Source organism: Apis florea, unplaced genomic scaffold (assembly GCF_048593485.1).
Source record: "Apis florea isolate Af1SG1 unplaced genomic scaffold, ASM4859348v1 contig_3571_pilon, whole genome shotgun sequence".
Classification (NCBI taxonomy): Eukaryota; Metazoa; Arthropoda; class Insecta; order Hymenoptera; family Apidae; genus Apis; species Apis florea.
In genome coordinates, this window is record NW_028256783.1 from 718,432 (window position 1) to 743,643 (window position 25,212).

The 25,212-nt window shown below is 19.6% G+C and overlaps 5 protein-coding genes across 19 annotated transcripts; 2 read left to right on the plus strand and 3 right to left on the minus strand.

Annotated features, from left to right (window-relative positions):
* Nucleotides 1–6: 6 nt before the first annotated feature.
* On the minus strand, nt 7–8,135 carry Atf6 (bZIP_ATF6 domain-containing protein ATf6). 3 transcript variants are annotated; one of them, XM_086914061.1, is made up of 9 exons: nt 7,628–8,135; nt 6,710–6,880; nt 6,440–6,594; nt 6,147–6,360; nt 5,464–6,044; nt 5,238–5,389; nt 4,496–5,091; nt 4,010–4,426; nt 7–139 (listed from the first exon to the last, which is right to left on the minus strand). In XM_086914061.1, the coding sequence occupies exons 1-9, from the start codon at nt 7,692–7,694 to the stop codon at nt 120–122; spliced, it is 2,373 nt and encodes a 790-aa protein (XP_086770187.1). In that variant the 5' UTR covers nt 7,695–8,135; the 3' UTR covers nt 7–119. The 3 variants fall into 3 exon arrangements, with proteins under 3 accessions (XP_086770187.1, XP_012341632.2, XP_003693452.2); XM_012486178.3 differs by lacking the exon at nt 6,147–6,360 and having other exon boundaries at nt 5,464–5,889; XM_003693404.4 differs by lacking the exon at nt 7–139 and having other exon boundaries at nt 3,248–4,426.
* Nucleotides 8,136–8,776: 641 nt separating this feature from the next.
* Nucleotides 8,777–10,746, plus strand: TFAM (mitochondrial transcription factor A). Its single transcript, XM_086914068.1, has 4 exons — nt 8,777–9,413; nt 9,611–9,977; nt 10,057–10,155; nt 10,283–10,746. Exons 1-4 carry the CDS (start codon nt 9,355–9,357, stop codon nt 10,496–10,498), a joined length of 741 nt encoding a protein of 246 aa, XP_086770194.1. The 5' UTR covers nt 8,777–9,354; the 3' UTR covers nt 10,499–10,746.
* An 889-nt stretch (nt 10,747–11,635) lies between these two features.
* On the minus strand, nt 11,636–13,550 carry LOC100865617 (uncharacterized). Of its 2 annotated transcripts, XM_086914070.1 has the most exons (5): nt 13,132–13,493; nt 12,788–12,990; nt 12,398–12,463; nt 12,177–12,307; nt 11,636–12,067 (listed from the first exon to the last, which is right to left on the minus strand). In XM_086914070.1, the coding sequence occupies exons 2-5, from the start codon at nt 12,894–12,896 to the stop codon at nt 11,798–11,800; spliced, it is 576 nt and encodes a 191-aa protein (XP_086770196.1). In that variant the 5' UTR covers nt 12,897–12,990; nt 13,132–13,493; the 3' UTR covers nt 11,636–11,797. The 2 variants fall into 2 exon arrangements, with proteins under 2 accessions (XP_086770196.1, XP_086770195.1); XM_086914069.1 differs by having other exon boundaries at nt 12,788–13,550.
* Caf1-55 (chromatin assembly factor 1 p55 subunit) lies at nt 13,515–16,672 on the plus strand. Its single transcript, XM_003693377.4, has 5 exons — nt 13,515–13,748; nt 14,303–14,801; nt 14,870–15,127; nt 15,231–15,558; nt 15,640–16,672. Exons 1-5 carry the CDS (start codon nt 13,730–13,732, stop codon nt 15,817–15,819), a joined length of 1,284 nt encoding a protein of 427 aa, XP_003693425.2. The 5' UTR covers nt 13,515–13,729; the 3' UTR covers nt 15,820–16,672.
* On the minus strand, nt 16,381–24,669 carry Slob (Slowpoke binding protein). 12 transcript variants are annotated; one of them, XM_086914064.1, is made up of 10 exons: nt 23,424–24,657; nt 19,470–19,640; nt 19,025–19,194; nt 18,300–18,565; nt 17,922–18,216; nt 17,771–17,862; nt 17,340–17,465; nt 17,199–17,272; nt 17,069–17,116; nt 16,381–16,994 (listed from the first exon to the last, which is right to left on the minus strand). In XM_086914064.1, coding segments are annotated over exons 1-10 (1,572 nt in total). In that variant the 5' UTR covers nt 23,753–24,657; the 3' UTR covers nt 16,381–16,993. The 12 variants fall into 12 exon arrangements, 9 of the variants coding, with proteins under 9 accessions (XP_086770190.1, XP_086770191.1, XP_012341628.1 ...); XM_086914065.1 differs by lacking the exon at nt 23,424–24,657 and adding an exon at nt 19,882–20,076; XR_015294095.1 differs by having other exon boundaries at nt 16,824–16,994; nt 17,781–17,862.
* Nucleotides 24,670–25,212: the final 543 nt, after the last annotated feature.

The following is a 25,212-nucleotide window of genomic DNA, read 5'->3' on the forward strand; positions in this document are numbered from 1 at the left end:
CATCTATTTATTAATTTTTAATGCAATAAAATTTTATTTTCATATTAATCTTATTATAAAAGTCCTTTTATTTTTTTAAATTGTAAGTAATATACACACATTATTTACTTATGTTCAGTTTAACTGGAAATGCTCAAATCTGAAAAAATATGAATGATGTAAAAAAATATTTCAAATAAAAATTGTTTGTACAAAAAAATACATTATGCAGTATTAATATTTTTTTCTATAGATTAATAGAAATTTATATAAAAGTCAATTTTAAATGGAATTGTGTAATTCTTATTGTATCAATTGATGCAATTCATTATTTCTTATAAAAAAAATACTTATTTGTTAATATGTTAATATGAAAAAGTTTAAAAAATATTATAACTTGAAATTTATAAAATTTATTATATGAAAATCAAAAAACATGCGAAATGATATTTTATTACTTTTCTTGTCTTTTATATAAGTTTTACAAATTTTAAATTAAAATAAGTCCTAAACTAAAGATTTTTCGACAGAAATAGTTTAATATTTTTTTATAAGAAATAATAAATTTCATTGATAATATAAAAATAATATTGATTAATAAAAATTATATAGTTCCATTTTAAAAAATTAAAATTGATTTTCATATCATCTCTCAATCTATAAAATACTATTAATATTTTAAATTATTAATATTACAATTAAACTATTAATTTTTTTATATCAAACAATTTTTGTCTAAAACATATTTTCTTATTATTTGTATTTTTTTAGATATTTAAGTTTTCGAATTTTTTAAATATATTGTATGTATGAAATTTTTATATTTGTATTATATTTGAATAAAATCTTAAATCTTGATATAAGCACTTTTATATTAAAATTATTGAATTTTAATTTTAATAAAACTTGAATGAACAATACAATATTCTACATACTTTATTATAAAATCATATGTAAATGCAATATATACCCAAAAAATAAAAAATCCTAATACAAAATAAAAGAAACACATTTTTAATTTATAAATATCATCAATCATTTCATAAAAAATAAGATATTAATTTATACTGTATATTAATATTTATTATCATAATTTATATATATATGTATATATATTTATATGCATTGATTGTACCTGTACATGTGAAGTTTAAATAAGAATTTTATATAAGATTTTTATATAAATTGAAATATATGAAAGATATGAAGAAATGATTAATATGAAAATTATATATCAAAACATGTTATGGTATTATTTGATTTTGAAATGACATTAAAATTCTTGTAAAGATCTTCAGTTTTCAATAGGATACTTCATTTTTTATTATTTATATTATATTTTGCTTGAGTCAATTTCCAAATATGAAACGGTTTTAGTATTACTTTTAATATATTTTAGTATATTGATATATAAAGTGAAATATAAAATGTGTAAAGTAGTATTGCTCGATCAAACTTTATGAATACAATTATTCATAAAAATAATTGTATATTATATTTGTATATTTATATAAAAATATCTGGATATTAATATATTTAACTTTAACAATGTATCTTTGTTAATTATAAAAGAAACACTGATTTAGTACATATCAAATCAAGAAATTTTTTTGTTTTTGTTTATTATATCTATATACTCTTGCAATATCTTTTGCAATATTGTATATATCAAAAAAAAAAAAAATTTAATTACAATATTGTAATTTTAATTACAATTTTATTTACAATACAAAATAAATCAAAAAGAAACACATTTTTAATTTACAAATATAATCAAATATATTTAAATTATCAAATTAAATTAATAAATCTTTATAAAATATTTATTATGCAAACAATTAAACAATAAACAAAAAAGAACAATACGAAAAAAATGATAAATTTGTTTAAAATAGGAATAAAATATATAATATGTTGTTAATAAAAATAAATTAAAAAATAATTTTTAATATTTTAAGTTATTTAAAACATGCTATAGAATTAAAAAAATATCAAAGTTAATTTTTATAAAAAATTTCTATTTTCATTATTTTTATAAATTTTTAATATATCTGAATATTTTTGTGACAAAAAAATAAATAAAAATAATTACAATTTTTAATATTATTTTAATTTAAATTTATCAAATTAATTAAATAAATTCCTTATATTTATATATAAGCAATATATAATAAAAAATATCTTTGTAAGAAACAAATTTGAGTTTACTTTTGTAATTTCTTTTCTATAATTAACAAAGATATAGATCAAAGATTATTAATATTGTTAACAAGTGTGTCATAAATATTTTTCTAAAAAAATAAAAAAAAAATCATGATTATTATAGCATAGTATTATAAAACTTAGAATCTCAACATTGAAATTTCTTTTAAATTGTTACTTCAAAGATAATATTTGCTAGATTCAATATTATTTATTGATTGTTTGATTTTTTTTAAGAAGAATTAAAAAAAATCATTTAAATCATTTAAATGATATTGATTTTTAAGATGATATGATTAAGCAACTTTATCATAGCGTACATTATAAATAACATAATACTATTAACATATGATATTTCGAAATTATGCAAAATATATATATATATATTTTGACAATATTTTGACATCAATTATAAAAATATAATAACAAAAATGAAGTGCTTTTAAAAACAAAAAAGTTAGATAGACTTTATAGACTTTTTTAGACATGTATATTATACACATATACTATATATATACATACATATGTATATATATATATTCATAATATATAAAATATTTTTAAGACAATATGAAAGATTATAATTTCTATATCTATATTCAAATCTATATTCAAATATTTAATGAAATTATTAAGAATAAAGTGCTTTTTATCGATTGATGATCTTTTAAAATATGTATATAATATATTTTTTTATTATATTTTATAATTATATTTTTCTTTCTTTTAAAAACAATTTTTCTTTATACATATCATTTTAGATATCTATTTTAGATATCCAAAAATATTTTTTATAATCGAGAGATATCATTCTAAGATTTTTAATAAATAAATATAAGTTTTTAAATATATATAATAATTATAATATAATAGAATTTTTGAATTGATTTAAATTTGTATATATACTATTACTTAGCTATACATTATCTGTATGTAGATGACTATTATATTATATATGGATCACCAAATGATATGAATATGGCCGAATAATATTTTAATTTAATTCTAATTTAAATTTTAAAAAAATAGCGTTTCCGAAAGATATAAATGACCAATTGACACGAAATTTGAAGAGAATGATGATCGATTTAATATGTATCATTATAATTCAATTATAATTTTGGTCGTCGAGAATCTACATTTTATTTTTTAATAATCTTTTGGAATACTCAAATTCGATATGAATTAAACTTTAATTCAAAATCTAATCTTAATTACAAATAATATATATTTTTCAAAGATATATTTACGGTTATTTAATTCGAAAATTAATTCCAAACTAAGCCAGTTTTCTATATATATATAGAAAAATTCAGAATTCAGAAAAATGTTGATTAAAAACTTATTTTTTAAATTATAAATTATAAATAATTTAATTTTATTTTAGAAGTATATAATATATAATATACTAATAGTATATTGCATAGAGATAATACATATCAAAATATTTTTATAAATAAAAGATTTTTTAATATTATTCTATTTTGTATTTAAAATGAAAATATTAATTTTGATTGAAAGATTTAACTAGTGATATTATGATATGATATTGCTAATAAGTTAAAATTAAATCATTTATAACTTGAAAAATAACTTCATATCAACAGTTTCAATTTTATATCAACTTTTATAACCATTTTGATTTATAGAATCGACCCTTAATCATATTTTCAAAAATATTCTATATATGATTCTTAAAATATAAAATACATGAATTCTGTTTAGTTTTAAGAATATATATATTTACTGGTTTATAATAGCTATGTAATATTATTTTTTATTGTTAAAAACACAAACTTCTTTTTTAAATACTATAACTATTACTCACTTCCATTTTTTTTCGAAGACATAAATTTTGTACTAGAATCTGTTTTTTTTAAATCTTTGAGCAGTACAGTTTTTACCTCTTCTAAATCGAATTCAGAAATAAATTTCTGCTTTAAGATATAAGCAATTGACTTATTATAATTTTTACTATCTTTATTAACATATATATCTTTTAAATTTTTTTTATGAAACATTTTGTGATTAGTCTCTTTGATAAAATATGGTTTGTAATTTTTAGTTACATTCGCTGCTACTGCATCTGATTCATCATCTGGTTGATGTGTATGATTTTCAGTTTTATTAATATTTTTTAAATGATCAGGTATGATTGATTGTTGTAAATGTAATAATTGGGTATTAGTAACTTCACAATCAATTTGCATCATAGTTATATGTTTTGCAGGCGTTGAAAATGTTTCTAAAAGAAATATCGAATGAATTTTTTTTCTATTTCATAATACATATAGCCTAAGTAAAAAATTATTACCATTCATAGAAAGTGTGGGAAGAACTAATGACATTCTTGGTCTGCCTGTACTATTTTTGCTTGAAGCTGGCAAAAGCAAATGTTCTCCACTAAACCAAACTACATAAAAGGTATCATCTCTTCTCCCTAAGGCTTCGAATAAAGAAGCATGTTCTTTTATTATTGGAGAAAATATTTCAATTGCATTTGATATTGATGGGTCAGTTGTCTTTTGAAGTATTTCAGGTTTACTTTCTTCTGATATGTTATGTTTCTGTTTAATTTTAGTTTTCATTGCATGAGAAGATGATAAAAATTTTCCTATAAATCTTGTATTTAATGTTGCTTTTTTTAATGTAGTCCAATTATATTGATAAGATTTTCCACCAATCCATCGTCTTAATTCATAATCTAAACGAATTGATTCACTTTGATTAATATGCATCAAACACATCGGTTGTGGAATTGACATATTTTTACGAAAATTATCTTCATCTTCTTCCTGAGTTTGATCTTTAGATGACCAAAGTAATGTTCTTCCATGTTTTGTATAATGTGTGCTGATTGGAAGATCAGTAGGTAATATATCCAATTGATTACTTTGTAAAAATATATCTCTAAAAAATAATTTTTTTTCTATGGATTTAAATTAAATTATTTGTTTATATTATTCATTAATTAATTATCTATATCATAATATCATATTATAATTCGTAATAATATTTTGATAAATAAATAAAAAAAAAGTTTATTATAAACTTACTTAAAACCATTAACATTTAAAGATACCATAAAGATCATTCCTAAAAGAATAGCAACATTCTTTTTATTAGCATTGAGATTTAGACTTTTAAATTTATTATTAGTATTTGTATGTTCCAATGATGAAAGTTTTTGTTTTAAAGTTGTATTTTCCTAATAATAAATATAATTTTTTATAAAGTTAAACATAATTTTATTAAATATAATTTTCACTATGTAATTTTTACCATTTTTAATTGTTTATTTTCTTGTTGTAACTCATGAATTCGTTTTTCTAATGAAGATACATATTCTTTCTTTTTTTTTCGTGATAGACAAGCTGATTCTCTATTTTTTATCATTCTTTGCTGTCTTTTCAATGCTTTTATTTCACATTCCTGTCGTCCAGTAAAATTAACATCTTGTATTTCATTTTTTATAACAATTGGAGTATAATTTGAATTTTCTGTTTTAATTACTACTGGTCTAGATACAGCTGAATCTTTTTTTATAATTATAGAAGTGTGTCCAATTTCTTCATTGTTAAGAACCAAAGGTGTATCAATCATATTTATATCTTGATTTGTTTCTGATGTATATATGTTGTTTATACTATCCATAATTTTTACACAATTTTCTTGTGGTAATTGAATTTTATTTGTTTCCGTTTTTATCTGCATTGATGGAAATTGTACTGAAGTTCGTTTATTATTTGTATTAGTTGGTGTTATATGTGTCATATAAGGATATGATATATAATTTTGTTTAATTTTTTGAGTGAGTGCAACAAAATTTTGTGTATTAAAAAATATAGCATTTTGAGGCTGTGCTGGAAAATATGAAGTACATAAAAGAATAACATGTGATTTAGAAAAATAAATATTACAAAAATAAAATTAATTAAAAAATTTGTTTAAAGGAAATTTTTTACCATCAGTAATAAGTTGAATATTATTTTTTGGTTGAACCCAAACGCGTTTAGCAAAATTTTTTTCAGAAAGAATAAATTTTGTTTCTTTTGTATCTTGTGATTTAAGAGGCATAAGTTTTATTTGATTTGCAATAGTTACATTTGAAATTGATTGTGGTGATATAGGTGGGGATATATTTTGCGGGGGAGAAATGGGTGGTGTTTCTAGAATTGTCTACAACAAATTAACAGATATAATATATCAATATTATAAACTATTTCAATTGATTTAAATAAAAGTATCTTTACTATACCTTAAAATCACAAAGAGAAGCAGGAGAATTTTTTTCAACTTGAGATTCTAATCTATTAAATTTACATTGATTTGGTGTAGAAGATAAAGATTGTTCATGAGAATTTGCAGATTCCAATTTAATTTCCATTTTTACATCATTAGCTACATGTAAATCTATAATCATAATTCATTAATTTATAGTTAAATTATAAATATAATTACAAATAAAAATAGTTTATAAATTTATAGCTAATAAATAAAAATCAATGTAATAAAAAAAAAGATGTACCTGAATTTTGTTGTGAAATAATATTTGATTCTTCAAAATTATTTGATGATTCTCCTATATATATATCTTTTATAATTTGATTATCAACATTATTATCTATTCTTTGAGGTATTTCATCATCAAATAATACAGGAATACCTAATTCAGAACTTAAAGTTTGAAATAAATCATCTGAAAAAAAACAATGATAAAAAAGTTTGTAAAAATATTCAATAATATATAAACTATAATATTTAGACAAAAAAAAATAATTAAAAAAAAATAAATTCAATATAAATTTATATTATTATTATTATAAATATTAATTTTTTCAAATATATAAATATATAATTATTTTTGAATAAGTTAAATGATTTTTTTAACTAAATAATAAATTATATAATAAATAATAAAAATAAATTATTTAATCTAAAAATACATAAAATTTTTTTTTAAATATAAACATTGTAATAATAAATAGAAAAATGTATTTCATATTTGAAATATTTTTAAATAATTTTATTTGCAAGTGAAAGGAGTTTTAATAAATTTGTTATTAAATCAATATTATCAATAAAAATAATTATCAAATTATCAATAAAAATAATTTGATAATTAATAAGAATCATATAATATATATATATATATTTTTATTATATTTATCTTATCACAATATAACATACAATATAATATATATATAATTATTTTATTCTTTTGTTATTAAAATTTTTATGAATAACAAGTTTATTAATTAAAATTTATCGAAATATATGTAATTATTAAAAAATATATATATATATTCTATATTAGATTTATATTAGATTTGAAATATATTTATTATTGCTATATTGCGACATTATATTATACACTAGTAATAGAAATATTATATTTATACACATATAATTGCAATAAACATTAATATTTTAAATTATTACGCACCCATAACCTCAAAATCTGAAAATGTTTGTTGAATCTCAGATTCTGTACTATCTTGATTTATCAACATTGTTTATAACTTTTTTTATTTAAACAAAAATATTAATAATCTATAAATCTACTATCTTTAAATCTAATAATTAAACATTAATATTTTTTTATCTTAAACAATATGAAATTGTGTTGTTTTTGCCGGCATCAAATTATATAAATAGTATATAATATATAATTGTAATGAATAATCAATCACTAAAGCAACTAAAGTCAACTTCGATATAAAAATGATTGCATCGCTTTTAATATGATGATAATAATGATATACATCAATACAATTCAGATTGTGATATGTTTATATATGAAAATTATTAACATCGCTAATTTATCTATTTAAAATTTAATGATATTTATTAAGATGATCAATGACATCAATGTCATTGAAATTATAAAGAATTTTATTTTATTTTATTATGTATTTATCTCGATACCATGAATAAATAAATTGAGAATTAATTAAGAATTTATTTAATATTTTTAATATGAAATTTCAATAAAAAATCATTCACAAAATATTGTTTTTTATGTTAATCATAATATAAAAACAATAAGAAGTAATCTAACAATAAAAATAAATATTATATATTTTATTAACAATTCAATAAATTTAATTGTTGTTATTTTATATTACAAAGTTTCATTTCAAATTATTTTATAAAATTATAAATTTATATTATATTAAATAAATTAAATTTAATTTTATAAATAAATGAAATTTAAAATAATTAATTGATTTGAAAATTTTTTTGTTTAAAAATTTAAGAAAAAATAAATCGGTTATTTAAAACCATCAATAAAAGAACTTTTCATTGTCTTAAATAAAATGTTTTCATCTGACAGAAAATTATAATTTATAAAATTCAATTACATATTTGATATAATAAAAACATAACTTTCATATCATGATATAATAAACGATATAGTTTATTATATTTAATAATATATAAAATTTAATTTTCATGTGTTAAAAAATTATGATATTTAATGTTATAATCATAAAAGTTATAATTTACTATTGTGTGAAAATATATCTAAAAAAAATGCTTAGTTAAGTAATGGTAAGTTAGTAATAATAATAGTAATAAATAAAAAGTAACTAGTTAAATAACGGCAAATTACTAATAATAATAGTAATAGCAATAAATAATAATAATATAGTAATAAATAATAGAATCATATAATATCATATTGATGAACAACTAATTTACTATGTACATATTAATGTGTTTATATTTTATGGTTTTTTCCTCTACTCTATATTAATTATCTCTCTTTTTATATTTTTAAGTTCATGGTGATCACTTAAGATATTTCTTATAAGTATCTAATTACATTTTTTAATTTAATCTGAAAAATATAATTATTTTTATATTATATGTAAAATATTATATATAAAATGATTTTTTGTTGAATAAATTATTTTTTATAGATCTGTAAATAATAATTTGTGTCGATAATTTTAGTCTCAATGTAGTCTAAATTTGACAATTTAATTGGATCGTTGAGATTTGAAAGTTTTGCACGTGTTGTATTTTTATTTTTTGTTTTTGTTACATATATATATATATATATTCTTATATTTGTATTCAATAGCTTTATTTTTGTTCAAAATAAATATGAAACAGTAAAAATAATAATAAACAATAATTGTATATAATTATATATACATATATAAGATGATGTGCTATAGAAAATTTATATATTTTACACGCTCGGAAACTTTATTGTGCACAAGGTAAAATAAATTAGATTCAAACAAGTATTATGATAGAAAAAAATTTTATACAATTGTTTAAAAATAGTTCATAAATGAATCGTTTGTCTCACAGATGAAAAATTTTTTAATGAAAATTTTATTAATTTCTATTTTAATAGAATATAATAATATAATTAATTTTAATTATACATAATTTTAATTTTTCATTGCTTTAGAAATTGTTTATTAAATTTCTATCAAAATGCATCAAAAAATGTATTAAAGTATATAAATGAAACAATTCTTCCATCAAAACCGAAGAAACCAATATCTCCTTTTCTTTTATATGTAAAAGATATTAAATTCAAAATCGAACAAGAAGAATCTAATATAAAATATTCAGAAATATTGAAAAAGGCATCCAAAGGATGGGCAGAATTAGATCCTATTGAAAAGGAAAATTTTAGAAAACAATATGTAAAAAATTATGAAATATATACAAAGGAATTAAAAAAATATAATAATTCTCTTACTAATGAACAAAAGGAATTATCAGAAAAAAAAAAAAAAGAATATGAACAATATAAAGAAACTAATAAACAGGTACTTATAATGAATATATCGAATCATATGTTAATATTTTTACTTTTTATTAATTAATCTAATTAAAAATGAATTACAGAAATATAAAATACTTGGTAGACCAAAAAAACCACCAAATACATATTTTTTATATATAATATCTAAAAAAAATGAAAAAGATCCAAATATATCTTTTAAGGTATGACAAAATAATTTCCAGTTATAATTCAAATATTTTATTTAATGATTAATAAAAATATAAAAAATAACATAATTATTTTATTATTTATTTAATAAATTTATTATTTTTTTTTTATTTTCATTAGGATTGGTTAAAATCAATGTCAATAAGTTGGAGTAAATTGTCAAATGTAGAGAAGGAACCATATATCAGTAAAACTATGCAATTACTGTCTCAGTACAAAGAAGATTTAGACAAATGGGAAATGGAAATGATAAATTCAGGTCATTCTGATGTTGTAAGACTTAAAACTTTAATGAAATATAACATTCATAAAAATGAACATAAAAATAAATATTAAAATATTCATTTGACTAATTATTTTCACTTAAAAAATTAAATAATATAAATTTTTTATAATAAAAAATTAATAATTTATATACAATATTCATTGATTTAAAATATTATAATTATAGAAAAATACATTATATTTAAAAATTAATGAAATATGTGACATTTTAAACGAATTTATAAATTTATATAATATTTTATTTATAAAAAATAAAATAAAATTAAATTTAGAATAAATAAATTAAAATGAATATAAAATCTATTTATTAAATAATTTATCAAAGAGTTATCATTTTAACTATAATATTCTTTTACCTGAATAGTTAACTATGATTAGCAATGATAACATGATAATTTATATACAAATTTCTTTCATATTTAATTTATATTAAATTTAATACATTAATTTGTATTTAGAAAGTTATTTATTTAATGAGAGAATATAACAGTCTCTGTATGTTTTAAATCAGCAGGCATTATAGGATATTCAAGTTGCAATGAAAATATTATTTAATAATATTCATAATATTTTTATTATTATTCATTATTTTCCATAAATATTTCATTTATTTTTCATTGTGCTACAAACAAATTATTTTTTTTATGGAATATTAATATATTTATGAGATATGTTGTTACATTCTAGAAATTAAAATAAATATAAAAATTAGCATGCAAAATATCGATTGAAATTTATTTATTTATAAGCACTTAAATTGTGCAGCACTTAAAGTGTTAACAAAAAAAAAAAAGAATAAGACAATTTTGTTCCTGCCTTGCTTTATTTATGCAAATTTATTTATAATATAAATAAGTAAATCTTATTCAATAAATTTTTTAAATTTTAATATTTTAATTTTTGTATTTATTTTTATTTTTAGAATCAATTTTGCAAAATTATCCTATAATTATTTTATTTTAAAATCCTATATATTCTGTTTTAATTTATATTGCTTAAATTTTCAAATAAATTCTTAAATTTCTTTCAAAATGTTGCATTGTATTAATTGTTAAGATTCTTTTCTTTTTTTTAAATATGCAAATAATTTTGATAAATATAAATGAGTAACATAAATGATTACAATAATTTTAAAAATATATAACATTAAACAAATATATAATTAAATAAACAAATGTAACAAGAGGATAGAATAAATTTTATTTTATTGAATTATATTCTATATTTTGTTTATTATTATTATAATTATATACTATAAAAATTTAATTAAATATATGATATATTTATATTTTAAAAAGATTTAAAGAAAGTTGAAATAATTTGTTTATATATATATAATTCATATATAATTTACACAGTTAAAGTAATAGGAATATCTGTGTTATGTAAACAATAAAAGAATCCATAATGTATTAATGTAAAACTAAAAATATATAAAGCTAAATCTCCAAGTATCATACGACTTATTGTTACTAATTTTTTTAATCTATAAGATAATTCAGGATTGATATTGCATAAAATCAAAGCAGTATATAATAAATTATTTTCTTGCATTTCTCGTGTATTTTTATAATTATATAGACGTCCCAACATGATTGGAAAATATGGTATTGTAATTGTCTGTAATATTTCAATTAGAATTTAATACAATACATTATTCACATTAATATAATACATTATACAATTTTCATTTTGATAAATATATATATATATATATATATATAATTACCTTTCCAAATAAATGATCCAATTGCAATATTAATAATATGTTAACAATAATAGCTAATAATATATAGTTTATACGATTTGTTAATAATAAAGGTGATGAATTTTTTGGCCAATTAAAAGTATTATCAATACCTTTAAATATAATATTAGAATTATTAAGTTTATCCAAAAAATAATTTCAAAATTTATATATATATATATATATATGTATATATGTGTTACCTGATATTTCATTATTTGTATGTAAAGATGAAGATTCTTTTTGTATATCTTTGACAATGATTTGAGCTAGAATAAAATAGTTTTAATAATTAAAAAATTAATGAATATTAATATTTGAACAATCAGTTTGTAGTATTATATCTATTGTATCTATTGTAGTATCTATTTTATATATAAAATGATTGTAATTAAAACAATACCTTAAAAAAAGTAAATATATATAATTTTTACTTTAATAAATTTATCAAAAACATTTTCATATTTTCAATAATCAAAACAAAAAAATATGAAATTCGTTATTTTAACCGGTTCTTTCAATATTAATAAAATGAAAGTATTTTAATAATTTTATAATATGCATGATTGATAATTATTTTGATTAATGGTTACCTTTTGATTTATTATTATCGTCTTTGCCAGTAATTTTCAATAAACGTTTCTCAGAATTTTCTAAAATTCGTTTTCTTCTAGCATTTCGTTTTGCATTGACATCTTCCATGTTATTCTTGTTATACTTTGTTTAATTAAATGTTAGAAACGAAAATTTATACTATTACTGATTTTATGCAAATTCAATAAATCAAATTTACTTTCTAAAAATATATAGAACAAACAAATTAAGAAAAGTTAATAATAACCTTTGAAATGTACAAAATTTTTATGTTTTAATGTTATAATAATATATCAATTTGTTATATTATATTTGTAAAATTCGTTTCCATATCAATAATTACTTCTTAAGGACTCTTTTGCTATTAATTATTTAATTGAATGTTTACAATAATACAGAAGATATTAAATAATATTTATTAATAATATTTATTAATTTAGTAATTAGAATTTCAATTAAATTATTAAACACTGCTAAATATTATAATTTTTATATAAAATTGAAAATCATTATCTATATCATATAAATAATAATAATTATTATTATATATATTATATCTAATATTATTATTATTTTATGTAATAATTATGTAAAATATGTAAAAAAAATAAAATATAATATAATCATTAATAAATTTTAATATTTAATTTAATTTTATGATATCGAATTAAATATAAATAAAAAAAATTATATCAAATAACTGAAGTTTTTTACGCAATTTTAGTTAATATTTAAATATAAATAAAAATATATAATATTAAATATAAGTTAAGCTATGTATCGCATAAAATTTTTAATGATATAATGAAAACGCGGCATACATTTTTAAGCAAGTATGTACTTTTACTTACGCTTACGTTTTTAATGAAATCTGGCTAGATTTAGCGGTTTTTGGCGGGTTAAATATACTATTAGTATTGAATTTTTATTAAAATATAACAATGGGAGATAAAGATGGTGGTAAGAATAATATTAATTACTTTGTTACGTTTTCTAATTATTTTTATAATTATAATTGTTTATCGTTTTAAAGAACATTTTCATATTATGATACGACAGAATTTTTTGAAATAAATTTCTAACGAGAAATAAAATTTATTTAAAATATTGTTTAATTTCTCAATAATATTTAGTTTCTATCTACATATGGTATAAAATATTTTTATATTCTAATCTATAATCTATAATAAAATTACATCGATAGGTTATATTATATCACAAAAAGAATATGATTTTCATTATTTAAAATATTAATTTTTTTATTTCTTGTACAGCACGTTTTCTTTTAAATGTATTGATTGAATCACTAATTGATTTATAATATTTTTATAAAAAACTATAATAAATGTAAAAGATATTTATACTTAGAATTAGGCAATTTTTTTATTTCGAATATTTTTTTTTATATATCACATGAAAATTTTTTAATTATTTATTCATATTTGTAATATTTATGTGAATTTTAATGTCTTAAATATTTTCTTTACCTTATTGAATAAATTATTTTATTATAGAAACTTTTGACGATGCTGTAGAAGAAAGAGTTATCAATGAAGAATATAAAATATGGAAAAAAAATACTCCATTTTTATATGATCTTGTAATGACACATGCTTTGGAATGGCCATCTTTAACTGCTCAATGGTTACCAGATGTAACTAGACCAGAAGGAAAAGATTATTCAGTACATCGTCTTATTTTGGGAACTCATACTTCGGATGAACAAAATCATTTACTTATAGCTAGTGTACAATTACCAAATGAAGATGCTCAATTTGATGCATCTCATTATGATAATGAAAAAGGAGAATTTGGAGGATTTGGTTCTGTTAGTGGAAAAATAGAAATTGAAATAAAAATAAATCATGAAGGAGAAGTAAATAGAGCACGATATATGCCACAAAATCCATGTGTAATTGCAACTAAAACACCATCTAGTGATGTCCTTGTATTTGATTATACAAAACATCCAAGTAAGCCAGATCCTAATGGTGAATGTCAACCTGATCTAAGGTAAATATATAAATATGTTTATTAGAAGATACAATTATATAATTGTGATTTTAATATTTTTACATTAGATTAAGAGGACATCAAAAAGAAGGTTATGGTTTGTCATGGAATCCAAATTTAAATGGATATTTACTCAGTGCATCTGATGATCATACAATTTGCTTATGGGATATTAATGCACCTCCTAAAGAAAATCGTGTTATAGATGCAAAAACAATTTTTACTGGACATACTGCTGTTGTTGAAGATGTAGCATGGCATTTGTTGCATGAATCTTTATTTGGATCTGTGGCAGATGATCAAAAATTAATGATTTGGGACACAAGGTAATTAAATATTTATGTTAATGATTGATAAAAATAAATATTATTATGTTGAAGTTCCAATTATTGGTTGGAAGTTCTAAATATGTATTTTTGTATTTATTAGATGTAATAATACCAGTAAACCAAGTCATACAGTTGATGCTCACACTGCTGAAGTCAATTGTTTGAGTTTTAATCCATATTCAGAATTTATTCTTGCAACTGGCAGTGCTGATAAAACAGTAGCACTTTGGGATTTGAGGAATCTTAAATTGAAATTACATTCTTTTGAATCTCATAAAGATGAAATTTTTCAAGTTCAATGGTCCCCACATAATGAGACAATATTAGCTAGCAGTGGAACAGATAGACGTTTACATGTATGGGATCTCAGTAAAATTGGTGAAGAACAATCCAGTGAAGATGCTGAAGATGGACCACCTGAGTTACTGGTATATAATAACGTTATATTTTTGATAAATAATGTTAGAATTTATTAAAAAAAATATTTTATTTAATTATATTTGTTATAGTTTATTCATGGTGGTCATACTGCTAAAATCAGTGATTTTTCATGGAATCCTAACGAACCATGGGTCATATGTTCTGTATCAGAGGACAATATAATGCAAGTATGGCAAATGGCGGAAAATATTTATAATGATGAGGAACCGGACACACCAGCGAGTGAATTGGAAGCTGGCGCGTCATAAAATGTATAACAAAAATAACCGATTAAATTATTTCATACTGAAATTTTCTAACATGTACACATATATACGTGTGTTCACAAAATCAATCCCATTTAGGATTAAAAAAAAAATCGGTATTTTAATTAAACTGAATTTATACATTTAAACGAAAAAGATCATCGAGAAGCAATAATACCTATTTTTACTATCAATCTTATGTCTGCTTATATACATACATGTATATTAATTCCATATATATTTCCATAATAAGTGTTGCATATAAATATTCAATATTTTATAGAAATAATTGATACTTCATTGACTCTAATATGATATATACATTATGTATAAATTTATACAAAAAGTTTTTTTTCTATAGATTCTGTAATGTGTTGTAAATTTTTATGTTTATATATAAAATTTTGTGTATTATGCAATAGAACAAGTGTAAAATGATTTTCAACTGAAAAAAAAGTAGTTTTTTTTCAATTTAAACCATTAAAACATTTTAATTTTAAAAAATAAAAATATTAGAGTATTATTATGGATTAGAAACACATTTATATTAAATGAAACAAAGTATTATTGTATAAAACATTTTTATCAATTTTTTTAAAAATTAAGCATAATCACATTTGACATATTTAATAACATCGCGACAATTCTTTTTTTAATTTATTTTTATTTTGTATGTTATTTCGTTAAGAAGAAATATAATCTAATAGAAATTATGTGAAAAAATTTCGAGACGAAAAAGATTGAATTTATGATTTTTATAAAATAATATTTTATCAGTTTTTTATTTTTTTTCGCAGACATAGGTATCTTAACTGTCTTTTAATATTTTAATTAATAAAATATATTACATTTGTAACATTTGTGTCTTTTTTCAGTTTTTTTTATCTTTTATATATACTTGTGTCTTTCTTTTTCATTTATTATTTATTTTTAAATATTTTTTTTTTATATTAAATTTTAAATTGAATAATTATTATTAGAAATATTAGAAATAGAGATTAGAACAATTTTAAAGAAATATATGAATATAATAATACTAACAAAATAAATATTTTTATAATTATACAACTGTATTCGAAAGTTCGTTGTAGATTTCGTCAAGTAAAGAATTCTTACAAATAGAATATCGTCTATGTAAAGATGTCATATCAATGTCGACATTATTGAAATGTATAATTCTGTAATATGGAAAAAATAAGTTAAATTAATTTCAGAATTTTACATTAATTAATCAGATGTTTCGTGTCATTACCAAAATCTGCGTGTCAAATAGACGTCGCTTATAGAACGCGATCTTTGCCTGTTTGTGCATGCAAAACGAATTTTTAGCAAAATATGGAAAAAGACACGAAAAAATAATTTAAGTGTTCTATTATAATTACCTCTTATTAGCATTTTGTCGTTTAATGTTGTCAAGAAAGTTTACAATGGGCGGCGTTAAGATTGGACGAAATAACTATAAAAAAAATTAACATTGTAATTTAAAATGAAAAAGTATTATAGAATATAGAATTTACACATACCGTAACAGGAGCACTTCGCATTTCACGAAGATCAATATTTCTGAATAAATCATGAATAAGAATTTCCTCGATAATCTTATAACGATTAGATAATTCATCAAATATGAATTTGAATAACTCGATGACCTGCATACGTAAACATTTCAATCAATAATTTTGGTTAAATAAAGATTGATATTTTAATATGTTAAGATCATCTAATTTTTCCAATTTTTTATTAAATGTTCAATTGTTTATATGCATTATTGTTATAAAAAATATTAGTAATTAAATATTATTAATGTAAATATTTGATTAGTATTTCTTATAAATTTATTAAATATATATAAATTGAGCAATAATCTAATATTATTAATAATAAAGTAAGTAAACAAGAGAAAAAAAGACAGAGAAAATAATAAATAAGAATAAAAAAAGAATGTGATTTATACTTGAGGATACATTTCAACATCCGATAGATGAACGGAATTTGGCTTAAATGATGGTAATTCATAACCAGCGCACATCTCAAACAGCATGTGACCTGAAAGATGATAAATATTTAAATTAATATATTTAAACTATAATCGAAATTGATCTTACCAAAACATGTCATATCAATTGAAATAGTTTGTGATATTCGAGATATAATTAATGGATGTATTCGACTGGTAAAACCAAGAAGGGTATTTTCAAGGCCAGCGAGACGTGCGACACCGTTTTGAATGAGCACATTTCCTGAATGCAAATGAATTACAGTCGGAAATCCTCTTTCTTTTAAAAATATTAATGCTTCCAGTATTTGACGTCCCATTTGTTGAACTTGAGGTAAAGGAAGTCCTTTACCACGAGAACTATATTTTTGATTCCAATCTTCATTCCAACCTGTTCTTTCGATCTATAAATCAATGTAAAAATATAACATCCAAGCACTTTATTTATTTTTTCAATTTGTTTATTATTCAACTTATGATTACTTACTCCATATATCAAATCTTTCAAACTACCTTGACTTATTGGTTGAACTACAATTACATAATTTTTATTATCATATTCAAGAAAATCGATATCAAATATAGGGCATATGTATGGATGTTGCAGAGCTAAGAATAATTCATTCAAAATATTCTTCGTCATTGGAGTTATATTCAATGAACAGTTTTTAGTCAATGGAACTAACGTAATCAATCGATCGGTTTTTAAAGAAGTATCTCTGACTATGAACCAATGTTTGTCCATTCTAGAACCTATAAATTAAAAAAATTATTTGAATTCCTTTGTTTTAAAAATAATAATAATGTTTTTATATTATGTTGTCATGTTAATGTGCTTATTTATATAAAATATTCGAACGACATGATATAAAATTAAAGAATGATTCTAAAAATTAAAATAATCAAAAAGTTAATAATGCAAAAGTTGGTTAGTAATGCAAAAATATTAAACTATTGTCTAATTTTTAGAAATCAAAAGCTTCATCTTTGTAAAATCATAAACAATTTCACATTAGATAAAATTAAAAGAAGAAAATAAAATGGGATGAAAATAAAGTAAAATTAAATTGTTTATAAAAAAATAAGCTTTAATAAATATTTTTGTATATCAATTTTTTAATTTTAATTTCTAGAATTATTCTTTAAATTTTCCATTTACTTTTTTTAAACATCTTATATATATAATTAGCAAATGTAGAAAATCGAATTTACCGAGATTATTTAGCTGTTTAATGAAATTATAACGTGATGTTCTACAAACATAAGTTTGACAAATTGATAAGGCACGATCTCTGGACCTTTTCTCCATTTCCATACATTCGCCAACACCTTCACAAATAGATGATCCGTGACCCAATTCTGTATAATTATGCTTTCCATTCCTATTTTTAAACATAATAAATTTATTTAATTTCAATGTAGTTATATGTTTATTTTACGGAATAAGTTATAAATAACGAATGCAAATGACTTTAATTGAAATATTATTAACATTATTTTCATTGATTGATAGATTGTTTTTATTAAGAATTTTAATTAATTGTATTACCGTTTTTTTATATAAAATGAATGGAATTAATAATAATAAGAATGATAATAATAAGATTATGATATTTAAATAGAAAAAAGAAAAAAAATAGAATTTAAATGGTATTACCAATCAACGATATTGTTTTCCGATTTATTTGAAAAATTAGAATTGCGTTTATGAATTATTTCTTGCGTTGATGAATGATTCCTCAAATGATACCAATAACAAATTAGATGTATACACCGACTACAAATTGTATTGGTCACGTTAGCATTATTAGTGAGCAACCATCGTTCTCTACGAATACAAAGATTTAATTTTATAAAATGATAATTATATTAATATATAATTATATTGATATTTCAAGAATAAATTAATTAATTCATTCTTTATATTTTTAATTCATCTTTTTTTTCATATTTTTCATGTATTTATTTATTGTCTTTTTTCATTTTAACTTCTTTTATTTATTTCATTTCTAGATTACTTTTTCTAATTTTAAAAAATCTAGAAAAATAAAAAAGAGAGAAAGAATTACCTGCGTTGTTGTACAATTGGTATTCGTTTTTTTGAAGATTGCAAATTCTTTAAATAGTCATGATGACGATCAATTATATATTGTGAATCATGATCGTTTATTTCTGTTGTCATTGAAGAAAAGTTTAAAATTTCACTTTTGTTATGTTTGCTCGAAATATGATTGACTAGTGACTTATATCAAGTGTTTATATACTTATATATCATTCTGATCAAAAATAATCAATTTATTTACAATCAAGTATCAGAAATATAACAAGTCAATGACAGTCAATAGATAACTATTTGATATATAGGAATAATATCGAAATTAATCAATATATATCTTTAATAATCATAAAGTTCTAATAATATTTGAAAAATATTATTAATTAGGAAACGTAATCAACCGATATGAAATTTGGATAAATAGAAAAGAAATAAACGTCAAATATAAAATTTTAGTTTGAATATTTATTAGTTTCTAAAACATTAATGAAAATTTTTCAGTATTATATATTGAATTCGCAACTAATATAATCATTTTCACTATAGAAATTATTATTGACATCTAATCAATGAATTAGATAAAAAATAAAATATAAAATAATCCTTGAGCAATCGAAATTATAATGAATATCAGCATCAATGTTCTTGATTTATCGTTGTAATTTTGATGATTTTTGTAATTTCAGTTGTTCAAAAATTGTTTTTATTTTAGTTTTATTTTAGTTTATTTTGCAAATCTAATGGATTATTTCTATTTAAAGTGTGTTCAAAATAATAGCAAAATAATGGTATATGTTAATACTGCACGTCAAATATTTTTATCTGCAAATTAGATTTTTTTGTATTTGATACTGTATTATTATTTAGTAAGTTAAATATGTTTAATTTTTGGAAAACTAATTTAGATTTTATTATAACAAAATGATTGTACATAGGATATTCTATGTAAGTAGATATTATCGATTACTTAATAATTGGCGATGATGACTATAATGAATTGTCATTTAATAACATTAATGTAATAATGTAATAACATTAAATAAGCATAATTTATTAATATTTGGATTTAATATATTAGCATTTAGCTATTACATTAGCATTTAATATATTAGTAATATATTATATTGTACGATACAGTACTGTCCCTGATTAAAAAATTAAAAAAACGTTATTATATACATGTTTTAGCCAAACGAACTAAAATTTTGAGTGAATAAAAGAGAAAGGAATCTTAAATATAAAATTTTAGTTTCGAATATTAATAAATCAATCAAATATTAATATTAATTAATTATATATTATTAGTTTTCGAGATATTAATAAAAAACTTTTGATACGATATATTTAATTCTGTATATATATATATATATACTTAATAATATGTGTTCATTTATCCATTATTTCTATAAACACATCGCAACAGATGCTGTTCGAAATGTTTAACAGATAGCATAATAGAGATCAAACTTATTTATAAATTACTTATTTTTCAAATTTATTAGAATGCAAATTTCTTATAGATTATAATTAATAATAAACAATAATAGATATCAAGAATAATAGTAATATTCATTGTAACATATATTGCCAGACATTGACATATAGATAGAATTCAATGTATTATATTAAAAATTTTTTACTAATATCTTGGAAACTAATAAAGAAACCAAAATTTTATATTTAAAATTTTTTCTCCCATTTCTCAAAATTTCAGTTCATTTGGTTAAGGAATGCATATTGCATTTATCCAAAAAATTATTCATAATTTTCAATATTTGATAATTATTGAAATAAGAAAATTCCTTACCAATTTTAATGATTTTTAAATATATTATGTTATATTATAGAAATTATAATTTTGAATTTTTTAATATTCATCTAATTATTGGTCTTCGAAATATTTATAAAAAAGATTGTTACTATTATATAAAATTTCTCCTATAAGGATGAATATTTATTGCGTGACATATGAATTATTTATATTTATGATTCTATAAATACATCGAATGTCATTCAAAATATATTATTTAATATTTTCTCATGGATTTATGATTTCGTAGATCCGAAGAAAAATAAAAATTTATTAATATATATTATGCTATATATATTAATATAATATAAAACAATCTTTAGACAATCGAAATTGCAATGCAAGAATGATACAATGACAGCAATATCAATATATATTTGGAAATCGTCATAATTTTTATAAGAATTATTATCTGATAAAATATTAATTGTTTATGCAATTAAAAAACTATAAACAAAAAAATTAATGCCTTTTTTTTTAAATTTGTTTTTCAATATAAAATTTTGATCAATAATCTAAACAATGCGACGATATAAAAAAACAAAATAAATAAATAAATAAATAAATAAATAAACACACACACACACACACACACACACACACACACACACACACACACACACACACACACACAGTTTTTCTGTATTGAATTTTCAAAAGTAGAAAAATTTATATTTTTGTCTATTATTAAACATTGGATTAACGTACCAGATAAGAATAGAAACAAAAAAAGAAACCTATATATATAACTATTTTATAAGATCTTTTTATTTTTCATATAATTGTCAAATTTTTTTATTTTTTTTATGTATTAGATATAATAAACAGATTTAATAAAGCGTTAGTGAATTGTGAAAATATATAATTAATATATAAGTAACAATAAGTGAATAACATTATTCTTCATGGTAATGGAATTCTTCAGAAAAGTGTTATAAATATGAAAACTTATTACATTATTTACATATAATTGTAAGTGTATAATTGCATGATTACTACATATAAAATGACGCGATCATATGAAATTTTGTTGCGAAAAAGCGAATTCTATAGATTTTCAAAATTATTTGATTTTTCATTAATATATTCATTATTCTTGTTAATATTTCTTATATCATCTAAACAGCAAATATACTGTAATATCTTGGTGACAAAAATTGATTATGAATGAACTATAATTTAATGATATTATTATTTAATATTATTATTTATTATATAATATAACAAAATCGGAAAATTTCTATACAAAATTTTCTTATATTCTTTCCCAAAATCATATCAAGGACATCACATCATTCCTATAGCATTGTAAATATTTCTATATGCTGATTAAACGATATATTATTTTGTAATAGATTTTGTAATAGATGGGCAATAACCAATCCAAGAGTTTATATTAATAATAAAAACATTCCGAGATCCTGCATTCGATAGATTTGTTAATTATTCATTAAATAGTTCGTTAATTTTTCAAATATGAAGATTGCTACATAAATGTTCCATAATCAAAACAAAGATTGTTCTACACATGAATTAAAATTAGTATTTTAAAATAATAAAAAGCGAAGAAAGAAATTTGCAGGAAGCTAATATTATTGCAAGTATAGTATAATTATGCATAGAAGTGGTTATTATATTATGTATATTAAAATATATTATTACCATAATCTTTATCTTTTCGATAATATATGATACAAAAAAAAAAAATACATAAAGAAGATAAAATAGTTATAAAATGGACATACCTAGTATCAGAATCTTTACAACTTCGAGCAGCAGATACGCGACTAAATAATATTTTGGCTAGATTGTCAATTTTATTGGTCAATTGATAATTCTTTTCTTCGTCACTATCTTCGTCTTCGATGCTTGCGCTTCTTCCACGCCTAAGAGTACTTCGAGCAGAGACTATAGCCTCAGAATCCAGTTCAATGGCACTTTGAGTTCTTCGATTGATGGCACGACGTTTTCGACGCGTCTTTGGACGTTCTTGCCAAAATCTATCATGTCCTGTGACATCTGATTCTTTATGATCATCGTCTCTTTTATTTAAATTCTGATATAAATTGAACATTTTGTTGAATTCTTTATATATTTATATTTTTAAATGAATGACATGAATCTCGTGCGTGTTACTTTAAATTTATTTATTTTAATTTTTAATTTCTCTTTCTTTGTTAGTGATATTATTATAGTAATATTATTACGCTGTTTCCTTTTATTACAAAAGCATTGAATTATAAGCATTTATAGCGTATTTACACAAGATAATCCATTAAATATATTTTTTTATATGGAATAATATATCTTAGAAAGTCATATTTCTATGTGATAATATATAGAACATTCGAAACAATTTTTTTAGTTTGTTATTTGCGCATAAAAAAATTTAAACGTCATGAAGTAAAGAAAAATTGATTTCCTACGAAACTTTTTTGTTTTTGTGTATGTATGATTAGCGAACGATCATATTCGCAATTTCTCCACATCTTATTGATTACGTATGTATAGTAATGTTATAATAAATATAGTATAATTATATAGTATAATTTGATAATTATTTTTTTATATATTTTATGATTTTGTTAAGGATTTACATTATAGTTTGATAGATACTGACAATTTATCTCTTTTATATTTGGCGATTAATTATTTCATTATTGTTGAATTTATTTCTTGATAACTTAAAAAATGAAAATTTATATTCGTATTTATATTTGATATATATTATATATATTCATATATACATATATATATATATATATATGTATGTATATTTATAATTCATATATGTTTAATGATTGCAAAATCACTGATAAAAATTTATCATAATATTGATAAAAATAAGAAGTTAATTAAGAATAATTTGTACAACGAAAATATAAAGTAAACAATTTACAAATAAACAAAACAATATTACGATAATACGTGATAATATAAACCGAATACCGCACTATCACCTAGTAAGGAAGACGACCGAATACTGAATATTGAGTATCCGATAAAGCCTCGTGCTAGTTTAGATCCCCCAGTTTGACACAGATTCGCTGGCCCAGCTGATTTTTACTTCGATTGCTGTAACTGCGCGTTTGCATTTTTACACTCTAATAAATACTGTGAATTTTTTATTTTTTAATATTTAAATAATATAATTATTATATTCATTGTATATAACCTATCATTTATTATTAATAATTATATCACTTTTTATAAAACATTTCGTATCGTGATATTGTTATATTTAAATATATATATACAACTTACCAAATGATATATAAATTATTATAAAATTTAATTACAATTATTAAATTATGATTATTACGATAAAAATTGATGAATTATTTATATTTTTTTCTTTTTTTTTCATTATTAAAATATATCAAGATAATATGATGAAGCATAATGTTTATAATGAAATTTAAAAAGAAATAGAAACTTATTTATCCATAAAAAATATAAAAAAAAATTTATAAAAATGATTCAAAGTTTCATATTCTTCTATTTTGTTTTTATATACGTTTTTAATTTACAAGC